Genomic DNA, 19,221 nt, shown 5'->3' on the forward strand with positions numbered 1-19,221 from the left:
TTTAAACAGAGCCAAGTCTTGATGTGCCCCTCTCCGTGGTTCAGAGGAAGCCAGAGGACATGCCGCCATCCCCACATCCAAGCTGAAACACAGCCAGGCAGGAGTAGGGCCCCAGACAGACTGCACAACACACGGACACCCTTGAGGGAAGGCAGAGGACACCTGCATCCTGGGGATCAAATTGCTTGATGGAGCCTGCCTCTTCCACATAGTCACCCACCCATGGCATCTCAGAGTTAAGAGCCCCAAACCAAGTCTCCACCATTCTCTCCTGAACATTAAGGGGGGGGGGGGGGGGGTGGGCGGGGCATGTGCTGCCATGCTCATGTGCAGCTCTTCATCATGAAGGGGCTGGCAAGCAGTGGCACAAGAAGCCAGGTTTTTATGCCCTTAAGCAGTACAGAGGTCTCAAGGAAGCCAGGCCTGAGATTTTTCTCCCCATCAGCATTGGCACAGGGAGCGACGTCGGCACACTCACAGCAGAGAGTGCTCTCTGCAGTGACTTCTCTCCAGACAAGTACCAGCAGTTACCTTATTATAGGGGCATCTCTCTCTGCTAAAGGCCTTTTCCGCATGTGCCATTGGACATGGGTACTTCTGACTGTGCTGTGTCCCAAAGGCAGGGGTCAGCAGCAGGCTTCCAAGAAGAGACTGGTATCTGTACATACCTCACAGCTTTCATCAGAAATCAGGCTTGTTTCAGTGTTCCTGAGAAGTGGGAGGTTCCCAGCCCTGGAGGAACACTCTTTCTTGAGGGAGAAGCACAACATGATCCAGTACAAGCTATCCCACGCTGGCATGAAGGCAGGGTTTGCACATTCACCCAAGGGTGAGTGGCTAGTAGATCTCAAACTCCTGCTCTTGTGCATGCCAAAGCCCATGCCATCCCTCACCAGAAGACACAGTGATATGCCGAAGAGCTGAACCGCAGGAAGCCCCAACATGGGGTGTACAAGGACTCTCCCACGAGTGTCATCAACAAACTGGGATTCCCACATCAAGAGGAATAGATTCACCAGGCATAGATTAATACACACAAAGGCTGGGATGTAACAGAGGCAGAGACTGCAGTTGCTAAAACAAGAGTTGGGAAGAAGTCACACACTGGCCCTCACATGCTCAGGCTACTCATGCCCCCTGCAAATGAGCAAGGTAGAGGATTTTCCCAGCTGGCCCCTCCTGGTCCCAAGCTCTAACCATCACATCCAACACAAAGACCGGCCTTTTCACAGCTTCACTGGTTTATCAGCCTTGGCTATTAATTTCCTGCTGACAAGTAAACAGATCCAGTTGGCAGTGTTTCCAGTTGACTGTTCTTCCTCCATTAGTGACAAGACCATTTTGACAAACTGTTTTAACAAAAGTTACCAGTTTGAGCAAAGCAGCCACCAGACTGTAGCCTCAGTTGAAAGCCCACAAAAGAGCAGGATTGGGCAGTTTGCTCTGTGTGGAGAGAAGCCAGCTTGGGGACAGCATCCAAATTAAAAAGGCATTAGCTGCAGCAAAGACAAGCCTACAAGTACGTGGGATCTGCCATGGCTTCTGATCTCATGGAAAACAGGACAATCTGTGTGAAATGTGTTCACTTGATTCGTGTCAATATAGAACAATGCTAGGACCGCATGATGAAATGTAACCTTCTGTCTTACATACCCTTGTATAACCACATGCTTAAGAAAAATGGAGTGATCAATGTGTATAGCTCCTGTATCTTGCAAAGAACACCTGGCTACATACCTAGTTCCTGTATCTTACAAAGGACATCTGGTTACACACCCTGACATGCAGGCTGAGCTGCTAACCGCATGGTGTTAGGTAAGAGAAGTTTACAGGGCGCATGCGTAAAATCTAGGGTCATCCTAAGGGTGAGCCGAGGAAGACTGCTGACTTCATCCACCGGCCACCAGATACCCTCGGAGACAGAAAGAGCATGCGCCACGAAGTACACGCCTATTCCAAGGATCCATTTACATAAACCAACCCTTTCTTAGAAATAGCTATGAATATGTATTAGTTTAGGAAATACAAACCAAAAATAAATTTTGTACAGAGCGCGTCTTGATGGAGTGGAGACTCCCGGTGCACCCAACGCTGTTTGCTTGCCTCCATTTGCTTAATAAATTGCAAACTTTGATTGTAATCCTGTTTTGGGACTAAGTTATTTATACAATCGGTAAAAGGATGTCAGCTTCACTGTAGATCACCTGTGGCTGGCTGACTGCAGCAAGGTTCCTGCCTCCTGCATACGGCAGTGTCACTGTGTTGAAAGGAACTTGCATTTACCTAAGCACCCAAATTTAGACTGGATCAAGAGGGGATTTTGTAAGCTGAGCTTCAACAGAGCCTTCCACTCTCGGAAAACAATTTTTCTGCTCCTCAGGCCAGGGCAGTCTTTAGAAACCATGTCAAAGAAGGTGTTTATTGCTGCTGTTATGTTATTACAAAGCCATTCTGTCAGACACCCTCAGCTAAACATGGGACCAAGTAATCAGAAATTGTTGTATTTGTCTCTACCTCAGAGACATAACAGCAACCCCCAAAGCAACTTTCTTCTAAGAGACATACAGGCACTGACCCAAACCACCGTCAAGCAACTGAGTACAAATCAGCTGGAGAAATCACTCTCAGGTTTGCTGCACATCTGTACTGCTTTCCATTTTATTTCAAAGTACGAAAAAAGCATAAGCTATAAACCCCAAGACGCAGTTTCTAATGAGACTGAAAGCTGGCCAGAAAAGCTTTACCAAGGAAGAAAGGACGGGAAGAACAAAAGTTTTACACTGCAACAGGAGCTGCTGGAGTCTCCAGCTGGGAGGTCTAAGCCCTGAGAGTTGGTTAAAAACAGCCTAGATGGCACTAGGGATACTGGGACAAAACCAAACTGATGGAATCAACCAGAAAATCTGAGTGTTTCCTGCAACAGAAATATTTTTGAAAAGTGGAACTTCCTAGAGGAAGTGGTAGAAGCCTAACTGCTTCCATTATCTCAAATCAGATAAAGCCCTTGAATGTAAACAAAAAGGAACATTCCTGTATTTGGTGCCAGCTTACTTTGAAAGGGGAATTTTGACAGCCAAAAGTAATTATTTTTTTCCATATCCAGTTTTCATTAAAATCCTGGTAACTGTTACTAGCCCAGTATACCCCACCCCATAGGTATCTTTTAGTAATCCTCTCACACAGAAAAAACCCACCACATTTTCTCCACACTGTAAAGAGTCACGTGCTGTGTAATACACAAGCTAGGGGGCAACGGGCAGGAATACTTACCCATGACTCCTTGACTGTTGAAGAGTATCCAGAAGACAGAAAACTTAGACAATGCAGACAGACTGCTGCACATGTGTGAATTCAATCCATTACAGGGGTATAGACCTTTGCATCACCTGAAACTTCGGTGCTATGGACAGTGGACCCATCACCCTCGTTCAATGAGGGGGATGAACCTGCTCCAGGTAAGTCAGGCCGAGGTGGCAGAGCAGTAATGCCCCTGCCTCATTTATAGTAGGTAGGATTTTAATGAAGAACTGTGCGATTAAAGCCTTTTGTGTCACCACATGCAAGGTGCATGTCAGGTCACAACTTGGCATACAACCAGGCATCTTCACCTTGCTCCAAACCAGAGGCTCAGCAAATTCAGCCCTGTCAAATACCAGATGGAGCGCAAGGAATTACAGAAACCAAAAGGACGTCCCCAAACATGCCACCCTGAAGAAGCAGCTACCTGCTCTCTTGCATGTACTCAGCAAGGCGCGTAAAGCACACCGTGAACAGCTAGTTGCTTGCCTTGTGCTCTTCTTTTTGCCCAGAATCTCACTTGACCAGGATAGGTTTGGAGAAGTGCTGAACACCCACAGCTGCCCCCAGGACCAGCATAAACACGTAAGTACCATAATAACGTTGAATCACAAACCAAGCCTGACACGTTACCAATGGGACAGAGACAGCAGGATACTTCTTGGCCACACCACAGAAAATTGGAAGAACACCCAGAGAAACTCTGTGTTTGTACTTTTCTTTATACTCTTCTCCCTGCATCTGCTATCAGCTACTGTGGCAGAGAGGAGACAGAGACTGACAGCTTCCTGGACAATACCGCTTACTTGACACAGTGAAGGAGGTACCATTCTCCAGACTGCATACTCCCATGCTACGTAAGACCATTGCAACATGCCAATCAAGGAAAGTCTGGTGTCCAGGCCAAGGGAGAAAGAGAAACACACACAGTGCACATAACCATGACACAACTGTTCCTTGCAGCACATAGGGAAGAAAGCTCTTGTGAGCTGGGAAGGGGAACTGGCTTATGCTACAGAAAGCTCAACTCCACTTCCTAATTCTCTTCAGCTCTGCAGAACAGCTGTTGCCTTTTGGCAATTGCTGTCTGCAACACCAGACACCCAGCTCCACACCATCTGAGTGGCCAGCAGACACTGGAACATGCCCAAGCAGACAGGCAAGAAACAACAAAAGAGCTTCACTTAACTATCAGGGCTTTGTGACAACTGCCGCCTATGCTCACCCCCACCCCCCCAAATGCAAGTTGTCCCACTTCCTGCCCCAAGCCCCTTGCATTCCCTCGGAAAAGCCTGGCCTCCTGTTCACTCACTTCTGGGAGCAGTGATGGCAGTTGGTGGAGCTGGGGGTGGAGCTGAGGTTGTTCAGCAGGTACAAAGTGCTTCTTGTTCCCTCAACAGGGCTGAGCTGCTGCTGCTGCTGCTTTTAACCCTCCTGGAGTCCCTGGGAGAAGGGGCAGGGGCAGTTCAGGAACGTGACTGTGTTCAGTTTGCAGTTTCTTAGCAGGGCCACAGCTTGCCTCTGATGCCCAGCCATGAACAGCACATAAAAGACTGAACCCAAGAGCCAAGAGTAAAGACCTTTACAAACTGGCATAGACTGTCTGCCCCAGCACCTCCTCCCACAGTAGCAGCACCCTGTATTACCACCACCACCCCCTGTGCTGGTCACTGGCTGGTGGTCCCTTTCCTTTAGCTGCCCACACCTCTCCCCTCAACACATTGCACTCAAAAAGTGCCCTGCGAGCACCACTCCAGGGCCCCAACACCAGACATGCCACAGGTTTGGTGCTGCCTGGATGTACACAGTATCTCACGCAAAACACTTTACTCCTGCAAAAGCAGGATCACACTGAGGCAAATCTCCCCAGCTGGGTGCTAAACAGAGCAACTTTCAACTCCTCCCCAGTAAATAATCTTCAGGAGGGCAGCGGCAGAAGCCAGAAGGCTGGGGCTGAGAGCACATTGCTCTGCCTGATGAGCTATGGCCCACCAGGCCATCTTGCTCACACCACACACAAGGATGCTGTGCTCCCTCAGCCTTCCTCATTTTGCAACCCCCACCAAAATGAAATCACACCTTATATAAAGATCTCAACATTGTTTATGAAAGTATTTCACACTAGTTTACTAATGCTTCATTCCATTTCCGTGTGCCCTATATCTGGTCACCAGAGAGATCGGCATCTCCCCCTCCACTGCTCTCCTTGATGAAGTCGTAGACCACAATAAAGTCCCCTCTCAGCCTTTTCTTCTTCAAGCTGAAGAAACCAAGCGATCCCAGCCACTCCTCCTAAGTCTTATGGACATTCAGAAGCCGGTTCAGCACTGCACGCTGCACTGTCTTTAGTGTTACGCTATGTGTAGCAGCCTGAGAGCAAGTGTGGGCCAATGTACCCCATGGCTGCTAGGCACAGCTTCCCAGGCTCAGCGCGAGCGGCCAACCTAACCCTTCAGCTAGCAAAGTTTGGACATCTCTGTTTCAATGCAAAGAGCCTCACTGCGTACAACAGGAAGACATAAGAGGGACCCTTACTCCTGTGCAAGTAAATACTATGTTCAGCATTATGAAATAATCCAGCTGAGGAGGAAGGAGGCAACAGGTAACTGCATCAGTTATGTTAAAGAAAACAAAGACAATCCTTCAATATTCTTGTCAAGACAGCTGGTTTCAGAAACTGCTGATCTTGGTTGTGGTTCAAGAGCTAAAACCACAGACCAACAATGATGGGAAGAAGTAAGAAAACATTAAAAACTGATAAAGGAAATCTCTTGCAAAACTGTAAGCATCAGTCTGTGGCTTTGCCTTTCAGCGTACTTGACATAAACTGCTTAATGCATTTCAGAACAGGATTATAAATGTAAATGGAAAATAACATCTGGTGCTACTGGCGAGGCTAGAAATGAAGCACTTGATCTCCTGCCAGAGGATATGAGCTAGTACCCATCTAGGAGAGACAAAAAGTTCACACCTGACCAGGGACACCCACCTTCCTGACTGTGAAGCAGCCTGCAGTGGCCACTTGCAGGCCAAAATACAAGTGTGGCAGCTGGCTTGCACCTTGGTCCAGCGCAACCCCTACACGGCTGCAGGGCGTTCTGTGCTCCTGGGTAACACACTATAGCCCAAGATCACCCCTTCACCTGCAAGACAGTCCCAACCACCAGCAGGTTCTGTAGCAGATAATAATGGCATAAACCTGTTGACAGGGAACACCCGTCCAAATGCCTTTTAATTGGCAGTTCATCAATGCCTCAAAGCCAGGGTGCATACATCCTTGTTCTACTACTTAGGAGCAGAGCTGTAAGGAGAGAGTTTCAAGAGTTTTGTATGCCAACCTAAGGGCCATGCTTCGGGGTACTTTACCTCCTGCTATTCAAACACAATGTCACCACTCCTCAACCCTGGGGAATCTGAACCTCACTGCAGTTTGCTTACCCACTTCTTCCAGGTCCCAAAAGAGATGCAGATTCCCTGAAGGCAGGCCACTGCTCCCTGCTTACTGACATGAAAATCTTTTAGCTGGTGTCTGATCCAGAACCATTCAATTCATGTACCAAGGCTATTTCTTATTACCAAGGTCACTTTATCACCAAGGCTACTTTATTACCTTTGACAAAGACCATGGCTACAGGCTTTAAAACAATCGGACAACTCGCATGCCATTGTCTCCAGCATTCTTTTTGGACCCGATGTATATTCTAGCAGAGCATTGTGGACTTCTGACTGTTCCCAATTCAGCTACAGCAAATTCCATTCACCTAAGAGCCTTCTAGCTATGATGAAGCATTCAGTAAGTGCTGCAGCTATTTTACTGATCTTCAGCAGCTGCTTTGCTGGCTACTGTCACCACCCCAGAGATGATTCTTACTAAATAAATCCTCTCCATGATGCAGGAGTCAAGATGCACCTGCTTATGGCAGGCACTTGGTTTTAGAAGCCTGCCATAAAAACTCTCCTATAGGTGCCCAAGTGGGAATAGCAGCGCTTGGTGATTGCTTCATCCCAGGCGGCCCACATCTCCCCTCCCTCCAGCTCATTTCTCTTCAAGTGCTGCACCAAAGCTCCAAAACCGAGGCTGGCCTGATCTCCAGGAACTTGTTCCTCCAGGGTAAACCCTGAGCAGCTCATCTCACCTCTGGAAACAAAACCATAAGCACAGTTTCACTGCAAAGGGAACCCGAACAGGCGGCCACCAGCATCACCACAACTTGCTCTGCAGCCCAAGCGCTGGCCAGCCCAGGAGGGGATACCAATACCTTTGAGAAAGAATAGCCAGAGCAATCAGGACCCCACCGTGAACCTTGTGACATCCTGCAATCAACTCATTCCCACACTGCTCTTGTCCTTCAGGGCAGGAATCATTAACACAACAAATAAATCATTCAGGGCAACAACACATAACCAACCACCTTCAGCAATTAATTCTTACAGACAGCCTCGCCCTTTTCACTTCCCACATATAGGAAAAATCCAGTCTTGTTTAAAACCTGTTTCTGCAGGAAGTTGGTTAAAGGATCATATTTAAGCACAATACCTCTCAAGAAACACCTTGCATGTCTAATCACCAGGTTCTGTAATGACGGATCTCCAGTTTCAATCCACATAAATGCTTTACTTCCTCATGCATACTGGTCTGTGAGATCCTTAGACAAAGGCAAAACCATAATTCTCCTCTAGTCGCTGTAGGTTTGAACTGCTTTTCACATGCAGGTTTGTTTCTGCAGGGTCAGTAATAATGATCTGTAGTTTGAGACCTAATGTGAGCATCCTCCACCCCAATTCAGTCTAGATTGTGTCCCTCCAACCAGCTGTCCAGCCCCACTCAAGACTTTAAAAGCATCAGCACTAGACCTCAGACAACTCATAGGTGATCGCAAACAGCACCCGGCACCATGGCCCACTGCAAGACTGCTGGTCAGAAAATCTTCATAGTTGCACCTGGTACCTTCTGTAAGCTGATGAAAGCAGGGCTAAAATTTAAAGCCTTGAGAAAGGCCTGGCTCTTTCCTGGCAAAAGCAAGTGCAGATCCTAAAGAGCTCTTTGAGCAAACAGGTGACTTCCCCTCCCCATTCTCTCTCTAATTATCTGAGAGTGGAGTTTATTGGCACCTGAGATCCCTTGCAAAAAGATACGGCCAGCCTCAGGTTTGGGGAACAAGCATCCACTATGCTGCTAGGATACTGTGTTATTGTTACAGGACTGTCTCAACAAAACATTGAGCAGCAAGGATTCCATCTGGATTAAGGAGAACAACTCAGCTCTCACACAAGGAGTGGGAAGGGTTTCTCAAAGTTTTACCTCGTGATCAGGGATCTCAGAGGACAGCGTTCTCCCAAGGATGACCCCAGTCAAGTATGTCCAGCAGCGAGCTGTGTTGGCAAGGTTGTAGCCTCCTGTCACCAGCAAGAATTGTGATTTTGGAGGAGGAAAAGTGGGGAAGGGGAAGAGAGGAAGAGATTTTAGTGGAAGGAACAAATTGCAGGTGCAACACATACAGTTTACGTGAATTCAGTTTACTTCATCCACTCAAGCTGTGCCCAAAATCTGCATTTTGCACCTACTAGTTCAGGAGGTCAGGTCTGCAAGGGCAGACCTCCCAAACTGAACCCCAGTCATACTCAGCGTGGCACAGGCCAGGCTCTTCCAGCCACCATCTCAGACCCAGCATGAGCTGCCGGCCCCATGTGCTTGCCTCTCCCCAGGTAACAAGGAGAGAAGAGCAAGGGCAGCTGCAGAGATGGGGGATTCCTGCTTTTTAATGCCACCTTTGACCCACAAAGGATAATGCACATGCCCAGCCATTTGCTGGTGAGCTCTTCAGCACTGTCATGTTTGAGAGGACAAATGTGAAGCTCATTAGTACAACTTGCAACTGCTTTACAAGTTAATGAGGTTTCAGCCAGTGTGGTAATGGTCACCTCCATGGTAACAGTACACAAGCCCACAAGAAGAAACCTTAGCTGAAAGCAATCCTGCAAGAGATTCAGAATAAGATTTTTTTCCAGCAAGGATGACTAAAATAGTAAAGAGAGAAAGCCACATTTAAAAAGAGAGGGAAACCATATTTTTCACCATTCCCTCCCCTTCAGGTTGGGCTGGTTTGGAGGGTTTTTGTGGGGTCCCCCCCGCCAAAGTATTGGCTCCTCCCCCAATTTCCACTTCAACAAACTGCAGTGGTGGGAGACTCCTTCGATGTTTTCATGAGTGACAAATAGCTGTTCCCCATTTTTTTAACAAGGGTTTTGGGGTTTCTTTTTTCCTGACAGGTGCCACCTCCAGCATACCCAGACATGCCACAGCAGGATTGAACACTCTTAACCTTTTCAAAACAAAGTGCATTAGGCACACTAAATTTTAGGCTTAACATGCTATACCTGATCTCCCCCGTCTCAAAAAGGACAACAGCTAGAGCCAACACAGCTCAGGGACAGAACTGGGGGCTCTCCCTGGCACACAGTGGCTCTTGTTGATCTGAAATGTTCTGTTGCAGAAAGTCTTGTCTGTCCTGTGCTCTCCCTCCTGGACAAGCACCTGGTTATGCAACATGGCAGAGCTGTGTCAACCTTAGCTTTCGCGGGATATCACAGCCCTGCTGCACTATGCAGGCAGCCATTCCTTTTCCCAAGCCTCTGCTTGAATCCAGATGAAATCATTCATTGCCTGATGCCCGAGGTAGGTTTGGGAACACAGTGCTCATTTTTAAAGAGAAATGCAGAAGGGCTGTTCAGCAGAGATGGGAATTAACATTAGGGTTAACACTGCCCGGCAGTCACTCTGCCAAACTCCAGTCAGTGCCAAGCCCAAGGGTACACACTTGAGGAAGGGTCACAGGACGACAAATCCATTTCCTTGTGAACAGCAGGATGTGCATGCACTCACCTCCTCCCAGGATGAGAGTTGCTAGCTGCCACTGCAGGACATACTTCAGGCACTTGCTCACTCCCTCGGGTGTCATGTTGAAAGAGCACATGGGATCTCCAGCGATGGTGTCTGCCCCGAGCTGCAGCACAACTGCATCTGGGTTGAACGCAGCATACACCTCCTTCAGCACGCTGTGGAGGGGAGAGATAGCGCTGGTCACCGCTGGTAGCATGGTCTTAGTTCTTCAGATCCACTGATGCCTTTCAAGGTTTCCACATTCTCTGCTCCCACTACCCTCATACCACTTACGCTCCCCTCCTTGCTCCCACTTAGTCTTCTGCCTCTGCTACTCTCCTGCAGTAAGTTTCACTCTCAAAGTGCTCATCACAAGGCTGATGAAAGCAAAAGCATCACAGAGAACATGGGGGAGGGGGATCCAGTCCTGATCAGCTTAGTGGTAGAACCAAACCACACATTTACATTGGCCGCACTGAACAGAAGGGCTACAAGCCAATACAGAGGCTTTTTTCCCCTGTAAAATTCATGGTGAAGAACACAGTCTGGAAAAAAACCAAAAACAAAACACAATCCCTAACTCTCAGACAACTCTCACCAGGACAGGACAGAACAAAGAGAGCAAGGCTGTCTAGGTTCTCATTCTCCTCTCTCCTGTATGGCTCCTGAAGCAGGAATACCTTTCCCCTGGCTCTAGCAGATGCTAGGGTGCAGCAGAGCCAGTGATCTGGAGATAATTAGAACTATTCTCCCTTGCAGAAGGCAATCAGGCATGTCAGACATTTGACTTTGCTCCAGGAGATTTTTAATATTATAAACACCACAAAGAGAATAATCCTGTTCTCAGCACTGTGCTCCAAAGCCCCAAATACAGGGCAAATAATGGAGAAAAGCATGTTCCTTTCACAATAGTGTTTTTACTCTGCTCAAGTAGAAACAGATGTGATCCCTGAGATAAATGCTTTTGCCTTGGTTAAGAAAATCCAAGCACTGCCAGTTCTTATTTGATAGGCAGTTAGAAACCACTGCAGTGCCAAATGAGAGCTGCTTCCCTGTGACAAAGAGGTTGCATTTACCAGCAGTCACCCCAAGAAACTTAGCCAGTCACTGCACCCAGACAAAGAACCCCACTGAGCTTGGTGCAGTCTGCCAAGGCAGATGCCTGCAGGGCTGAGGCCATCAGCTCTACAAGCACCACAGATTTACTACTGAAACACTGGCGCACACTGGGGAAAAAATCAACACACCCCCACCTGAGACCAACCATGGGAGCCTGGGGGGAAACAGGATTTCCATTTCCCCTCGGGTATGGCAGCACTGCCTGAACACCCCAGGTACCCAGCAGGGCCAGGCAGCCAACAGCTACTCACATCACTCATGTTTTGACAGTTACCAGGCTGTTGTCCACACAGTCCCAACAAACTAAGCAAACTGAGGCAGATGGTGAAAATCAGAGTGCCAAGGAAAGAGCAGTCAAACTGGCCTAAGCTTCCTTCTTGAAGTGGACTTGCAGGCAGCCTCTCTTTGGCAGATGTCAAGGACAGGATGGATGACAGGGGCTTCTACCTCTGCCCAAGGCCTATGTTGTACCACCCTTCCCTGGAGCAAGGAGGACCGAACCAGCCTTCTTCAAACACTGTTTGGCTCCTTGACACTGTCTGCTGCCGGTGAGGGCTTTCACTGCCGGCACTCAGACCTCTCTGCAAGCACATCTAGCTCCTGTGAGCTGTCTCTGGGTCTCTCTTCCCCCACCTCCCTCAGACACACTTCTCTACTTTTGCTAGGCAGGCAGCTGACATTAGCCAGTTCCACCAGCTCACTTTTTCTCTAGGAGGCTTCACACTCCTCAGGGATCCATCATAAACAGGCAGATGCATATGAAATAACAGAGAGAGAGGAAAGTTTATCTATCATTAGCCAAGACTGGGAGTCCCCTGCCCCCTCACCAATCTCAATCTGCAAAAACGGCCACTTCACCAAAATGCAGTCACTCTCATGATTCCTTCTATTATGTCCCCTGTGAAACTCACTTCAGGCCAAGGTTTCCTACTGTTTCTTAGCAAGGTCTCCCAGCAAGCACTGAGAAAAGTCTTTTGGCTCATCCCTGCAGGTTTTTGCTTGGTTGCATGAGGAGTTTTAAACAAATTTTACTCACTCCCAGGGCTTTTCATTTTCAAAGCATGCTGCAGACATTACCCAAATGATAAACATCTCCTTGATGTGACAGCATTTGTCTGTAGCTGCTCGCATCTCCCTTCTTGCTGCACACTGTGCTCAGCACTTTTCCCTGGGTTAAAACCTGGGACCTTTCAAAAGAAAGCAGGGGTCTGGAATTTCAGCCCAAGTTTCAGAATTTCTTCCCAAATCATTAAAAACTCAGAACATGAAATTTCTGCAAAGTCTGTGGGACTATGGATGTATTGTTAACTTTTAGAGTCTGGAAGAACATTGCAGATTTGTTCTCTGCTGCACAATGAAAAGCAGCCAATGAAGTCCAGATGGTGGGCTAGGTCTCCCACACCCACTGCCCACCCCATACTGTATTCAACCCTTACAGCAACAGGATGTGAAAGACCAGTCCCTTCCAAGAAGATCCCAAATCCAGCTGTCAATCACATCCCTAATCTCCAGAGCTTCCCAACAACACAGTCTCTCTGAGGTCTGTACAGTTCAGTGCCTACACCCAAGGACCAGATTCACAACCAGCCTCACATATTGCAGGACTTCCAGGCCACAGGGTGATTTTCACGCCACGTACACCCAGCACCTAGAGGGAGCAGGCACACTCCCCAGAGGTCTCCATTTATACCTGCATGACATGAAAAAGTCCTGCTAGATGCTGACAGTCACACAGGAATAGCTTTTTATCACACACTCCATTTTTTGGATCTTATTTTCCCCCACCGTTGTCTGCTTTAGCCTGACAGTTCACTGGGAAGAGGCCGCTCACCTCTCTGCTGGCCTCCCCAACACTGAAACAGGGGAAAAGATACATCAGTAGACACCTTCAACCCATCATAGCTAGGAACAGGCAAAGCTGGATGCACTGTGAAAGCAATACTGCAGCCTCCCAGAAAATAGCAGTCTCTGTTTTTAGTCTTATTCTTGCAAGTGGGAAACTTTTGCTTAAAAAAAAAAATCCTAGCCTCGGTTTTCTCATCTGGTGCTTGTCTAAGGGCTTCACAAGACGCACGAAAAGACAGAGAGCTGACCATCAGGAGGCTGAAATTGGACCTACAGAGCCATGCTGGGACCCTGCAGGTGCCCACATACCGACAGAGGTTGAAAACCCTCACTTAGAAGGATTTAAAAAAAACAATTAAAAAGCCACACAAAATATTCTTCATCTTGCAAAAAGCCTGCAGAATAGGAAAAAGCAGATCAGATCAGAGGAGGGGGAACTGGCCTCACTGCTCCCGTACTGTGCCCTGAGAACAGTCAGCCTCACTCTGCCTGTGCCACTATGGGGAGAGGCATGACAAGACACCAGCCTGTGGTCCCACCAGACGGCAGTATCACACATGCTACATCACACCTATGGCAGCTGAGGCCAAAGGAATTGAAACAGCTGGCTGCTGGGATGCAACGCATCCACCACAGTCATCCTGTTTTCCTTTACTAAGACATTGTAAATAGAAAAAACTATCTTTCTAAATAGCAGACAAGCCTTTGGTGCCACAAAGGTCCCACATGCTTTCCTTGTAAATGACCCATGTTACTAACTGGGTTTTCCACCAACGTTATGGACACATCACAACTTCCACCTGAGCAGATCTTCGTCACACAGTCCAGCCTCACCAGCTAAAGCACAGTTTTGCTAGATCCATGCCTACACACTAACACAGCTCCCCTGCATCACTTATAATGACAGGTCACACAGCATTCAGATTTTGGTGTGTATTTGTCTGGGGGTTTTGTTTGGTTTTTTTTAAAAAAACAAACATTCTGGACAATACTAGAGAACTAATCAGCTATTTGTCATCTCTTTCAGCTATAATTAATTGTGAGTTTATCAAGGAAAACACTACAGCCATTTAAAACAACTCAGATTTCTCTTTGTGTTTGGAGCAAAGATAACGCTTTTGAACGTCTCTGGACTATTTCTAAGTTTACTTTTCTGCACTTGCAATGTTTCTCACATATTGCTTTTTTTAAAAAAAAAAGGCTTCAAAAGGTTAATAATATTACTGACATCTTTTCATAACAAATTTCCTTCATTAATTTGGGCAGTTTTGGAAGGTGATCAAGGAAATCGGCTATTCCGGATGCTTACAATTAGCCAGACCCATCACAGCTTCCTCTTTTGATGGAGACGCTATGTGAGCAGGTAGGCTCCCAGAGGGCTCTTAGTGGGAACATGCCTTGGGACACACCTCTGCACGAGCAGAGCATACCACAGAAACTCAGCATCCAGCTTTGGTGTTGTCTCTCTCATGGCATCTCAAACTTTTCATCCCTGGTTGCCTCTGTCTTCAAAATTTTAAAGATATCAGACTTCCCAGAAAATACATAATGTCACATTTTGGCCCCCCTTCCACACAGTAGCTATTAGTAACAACGTACTGCAGCAGTACATTTGGAACAATTGGAACCTACATTGTTCAGCTTCCAGAAACAACAGGCAATTATCCATGTGCCACACCACCTCAAAAGCAGGATAGTTTATCTACTAGAACAAAAGCAATCAAACGTAAGTCCTGTAACTTACAGAGATGTAAGTTCAAAGTGCACATGCTCTGAGACTCCAAGTACAAACTTCCTACCCACCTATTTATATCGCTCTGCTACAGCAGAGCAGCCTCCACCGAGACAGGGGAGGCAGTTGCCCCCCAATGCCAAGGGAGGTGCGACTGTTTTGAAGTGTCTCCCGGGCTTTTTGCTTGGGAATGCTTGATCTGGCACCACCTCAACAAGGGGCAGAGAGCTGCCTGGGAGCAGGTCTCCTCTCACCATGAACATGGTGACACAACAGAAGAATTTGAGGAAATGCTCTGCACAGGGTGTAGCCTGTCTGCAGAAACCCAGGTCAGAGGCAGTCACACACTCCAATCTCACCATGGGTTTGGGAGGCTCAGGCAGTCATCCTCAGACATTAGCTGGACGAGACACCCAGAGTCATGCACACGACTGTCTCCCAATCAGGACAGAACTTTCCGTCTTTGCCCATGAGATGTCAAAATTTCTTTGTAGATGCTTTGGTTATGTACAGCTTGGAACCTATGGTAGGTTTTGGAGTCCTTCACCTGGGAATACATGGAGTGGGCTCCTGACTGGGCCCCTAATCCCTACTCAGCCCCTAAGGCTGCCATGCCTTTTGGAAACACGTCCCCTGGCAGGAGGAGGGATGCTTTACCACCAGCAGTGACACGCACCAAGAAGCTAGCAGGAGGCATGGCCACAGCATGACTGCCCTAACAGGCTACAAGTCTGGAAAGGTTTCAGCACTCAAGTGTTCAAGCTGAGAGATGGATGTGCTACCATGTCGTGCAGCCCTGCGCTGAGGCTCCTCTCTTGAAAACAAGCCCAGCAGCCCAGTTTTGACATGGGCAATGGCTTGTGAGGTCCACCACCAACTGAGTGATAGTGGAGCCTGCCAGGAGGCAGCTCAATCACTGGCAGATGTTCAGCCTTGCATTTCTCCAGCATAGACAAAAGGTGCTTGGAAAACACTTTTACCTCAGCCTCAAAGCATATCTTCCACAGATGGTCAGGGCTCAGAGCATTTATTTGAAATAAAAGCATCTAGTCCTAAGTCCACAGCTAAAAAAATACTTGTCCCTTCTCAGTCTCTCCTTAAACACAGAAGGCTGGTCCATGGCAAAGAGACCCTCCAGCCACCCGTAAACGCCTCTGTATGTTCAGTTTGCCCACGGATTTTGACAAGACCCCTAAGACCTCTTTAAGATCCATGTTTGTTGCAATCAAAAACTGTAACAGGGGAAGGAGCAAGCCTTAAGGAAGGACTGTAATTAAAAGTAGTAAATAAACAAAATCTGCGCAGTCTCTGTTCTCTAAAAATCTCATCCAAGTAAACAGAGCAAGAGGGCTTACGTTTCACAGATCTGGTAATATTTCTCATCCTGAATGCCATCTTGAATAGGTACATTCACGCTGTAATAGCGACCTTTCCCCAGACCAACATCTGTCACATCACCTGTGCCTGAAAAACAGAAACACCCCATAGTTAATTACAAGGGAAAGGGAATCAGCAGCAAGAGAAATGTGTGGGATGTCTCAGATGACAGCAGAGCGCCAGGCACTCTGGCTTACTTATGGAGAAGTTCACTTATCACCACTGATAAAGGAGGGGTTGAACAGACCTGGTTCTTGTCCTCTGCCCAGTTCTGTCATGCAGCTTTCAAGGGCTGCAGGTGGCCACCCAGCAGTGGCTCTGTTCAGATCTTAGCCACAGCCAGAAAGGGGGAAAATGCAACCATGTTGTTCCTCCCGCTTTCCTCCTCCTGCGACAACAGGAGAGGCCCCAAGACACCTCTGGTGGAGAGATGGGATGGGATTTGCCTGGGCTGGGGCCTCGTCAGTGATGCGTGAAATCAATTAGCACAAACCTCACAAGTTCAACTTGCCTGGGAAAAATCCTGGTGAAAACTTGTGGAGCGAAACAGTCATGACTTTTGAAGTAAAACTAAAGGCATCTTCAACACCTATCACAAAAGGGAAAAGAAAAAACTTCTCATACATTGTTCACATAAATGACAAAGTCTAAACACACAAATGAGTCACTCAAACACAGGGCAGCAAGCAGAGCAGGAACAGAATGAACAAAGCAGAAAACCAGATATGGCTCAATTAATCCATCCTTAATCAACAGAGACCTGAATTCACCTGCAGCAAAGGTCACACAGAATTTGGCAGGTCTCATGCCAATCAGTACTGAATGGATCTCACTACCTCAGGTCAACACCCACATTAGCAGCCCTCGCCTGCACTGCTTGGCCTGTGAGGCTGGCTGAGGGACCTGAGCAGGGATGCCTTGGCCAGAGCTTGGCTCTGATTAGAACCAGAGTTATCGGGCTCTCTCATTTTTTCCCAGAGCTGCTGAGGTTCAACACGCCTTTTCTTTTCCTTAAAGTTGTATTAAAATAGTAGGGGTGAGGAGAGAAAAAGAAGTGACAGAAAACTTAAAAGAAACCAAATGTGAGGAGAAAACGGAGCAAAATGAAACACACCGTAAAATTTAGGAGAGCAGGAAATGTTAAATGGTGTTGAAATAATGTGCCTGAAGGAGAAAGCAGTTTCAGCAAGGCCAGCTCTGGCTTTAGTTTTATAGCATCAAGCCTTCTTTTAAAAGCACTGTTTACTACTAATTGCTTCCCTCTTGCACTAGTGGCATTAAACAATTAAAACCCTGTCAGCAGCTATTCTGCTGGGATGGGAAACAAGGGGCTAAGGGAAGTCTGTTGGAGAGCCACTGGCCAAGAGGATTACTGGAATGGGAACACACGGTTTGTTGTTTTAGGTACAAGACTGCTGTCTAGACCCTCGAGAGGTTTGATGAGCTGCACAGGGCAAACCCATAAAGCAGGACAAGGCAGAAACGGACTGAAGGAACCTGACTGCATGGAAAGGAGGCAAAGCCATGGCTGTTGCAGCAGGTAAAGCCCTACTGCCCTGACAGGCTTTGACTTCCCCCATTCCTCCGAGTCTGTACGGCTGTGCCATTTGCAGCCTGTGCTGGGCCTTACCATCCCCATGATGCAAATCCAAATCGATATAAAGGACACGGTCAAATTTCTGGCGTAGCCTCAGAATCCCCAAGACAGCATCATTCAGGTAACAGAAGCCAGAAGCTTCATCTCTGTGAAAACAACATCTGTGAGGATGAATATTGCCAACATAATTGCCACTGACCTCAGTGTTGTCATTTTTACTTTGCCAGTCTCCACCTCGCAGGGGCACAGAGGAGGATGAAGAGCCTTGGCCAAAGGCCCAGCAGCAACCAGGAGATGGGGCAGGAGCAGCTCAAAGCATGGCTGGGAAGCACAGAGAACATGATTGCTTGTGCCTATTGCTTCTCAACCCTGGGCTTGCTGCAGCTGGTAAAGCATCAGCTGCCTCTGCTGCAGAGAGGCCCTGACCCACGGGGGCTTGGCAGGGTACCGCTGACCATTTCACTGCCGCACAAATAAAATGTTAGCTTTCTGCACCTGAGACATTTTAAAGAAGTTCAGAGCCACTTGACCCAAAACCACTCTCTGCTGTACCTCCTCTCCCCCTGCAGCCAGAGGACAGGCCCCAGGACAGTCCTGCTTGGCCATCTTCCTGCAAATGACAGACAGGGACAGGCAGGCAGCCACTCCACAGCTGCTGTCCAGGTCACAGCTCCCAGGAAGGTCCTGACAGTGAAAGGCAGGTCTCAAGGCAGTCACAGCATTCTGCCACTCTGTTCCAAAGTCTTGGAGTATAAAGGTTAAGCCTCTACTCAAAGCACCACTCTCCCTTCCTCCCCATGAAAATGCAAAGAGGATGCCCCACATGCAAGCCCTCACAATACAACTCCTGGGCTCAGCCAGAAGAGAGCCCCAGCAGCTAAACAGAGGACAGATGTTGCATGGAAAGGTTGATCCCTGACATACATCAGGGGGCAGCTTCTGCACTGCTGGCATCAAAGGAACAAGAAAGTTTCTTAATCCCTGCTCCAGACTTGCTTCAATGTCAAGTTCCCATCACCACTTGGCACCAGCCCATATACACTCCTAGGTCAGCCCTGGACAGCAGATATAAACCAAAGCTTTATACTTTGCAACGGGAGCATCCAAACCCCTCTTCCCCAGGCTCAAACAACTCCAGGAACTAAGATGTGCCTCTTGGAAATGCTTCTTGACTTTCACCCACAGCACTTGGCTCATTTTCCCCAATACTTCTCTGCTCAGCCAACAGCTGGAAACAGCAAGGAACAAGCACAGCGTGGCAGAACTGCACTTGTCTCGTTCCCTGCAAATGTCACAGAGCACAGATGCTTCCCAGTGATTCTGTTCACTTACAGTGATGCTGAGAACTGCGATGTTAGCAGGTATGTTGGGAAC

At 47.8% G+C, this 19,221-nt stretch overlaps 1 protein-coding gene across 2 annotated transcripts in view; it reads right to left on the reverse strand.

The window, feature by feature from the left end:
- Positions 1 to 19,221, reverse strand: part of HDAC8 (histone deacetylase 8) — a 38,326-nt gene that overhangs the window by 13,096 nt on the left and 6,009 nt on the right. For both annotated transcript variants that reach the window (XM_056359599.1, XM_056359600.1), the window contains exons 5-9: positions 17,881 to 17,993; positions 16,762 to 16,839; positions 16,229 to 16,337; positions 10,181 to 10,353; positions 8,600 to 8,694 (exon numbers count right to left, since the gene is read on the reverse strand). In XM_056359599.1, coding sequence (XP_056215574.1) covers positions 8,600 to 8,694; positions 10,181 to 10,353; positions 16,229 to 16,337; positions 16,762 to 16,839; positions 17,881 to 17,993 — 568 coding nt within the window. The remainder of the gene's footprint in view (positions 1 to 8,599; positions 8,695 to 10,180; positions 10,354 to 16,228; positions 16,338 to 16,761; positions 16,840 to 17,880; positions 17,994 to 19,221) is intronic.

The sequence above is a fragment of the Falco biarmicus genome, chromosome 14 (assembly GCF_023638135.1).
Source record: "Falco biarmicus isolate bFalBia1 chromosome 14, bFalBia1.pri, whole genome shotgun sequence".
Classification (NCBI taxonomy): Eukaryota; Metazoa; Chordata; class Aves; order Falconiformes; family Falconidae; genus Falco; species Falco biarmicus.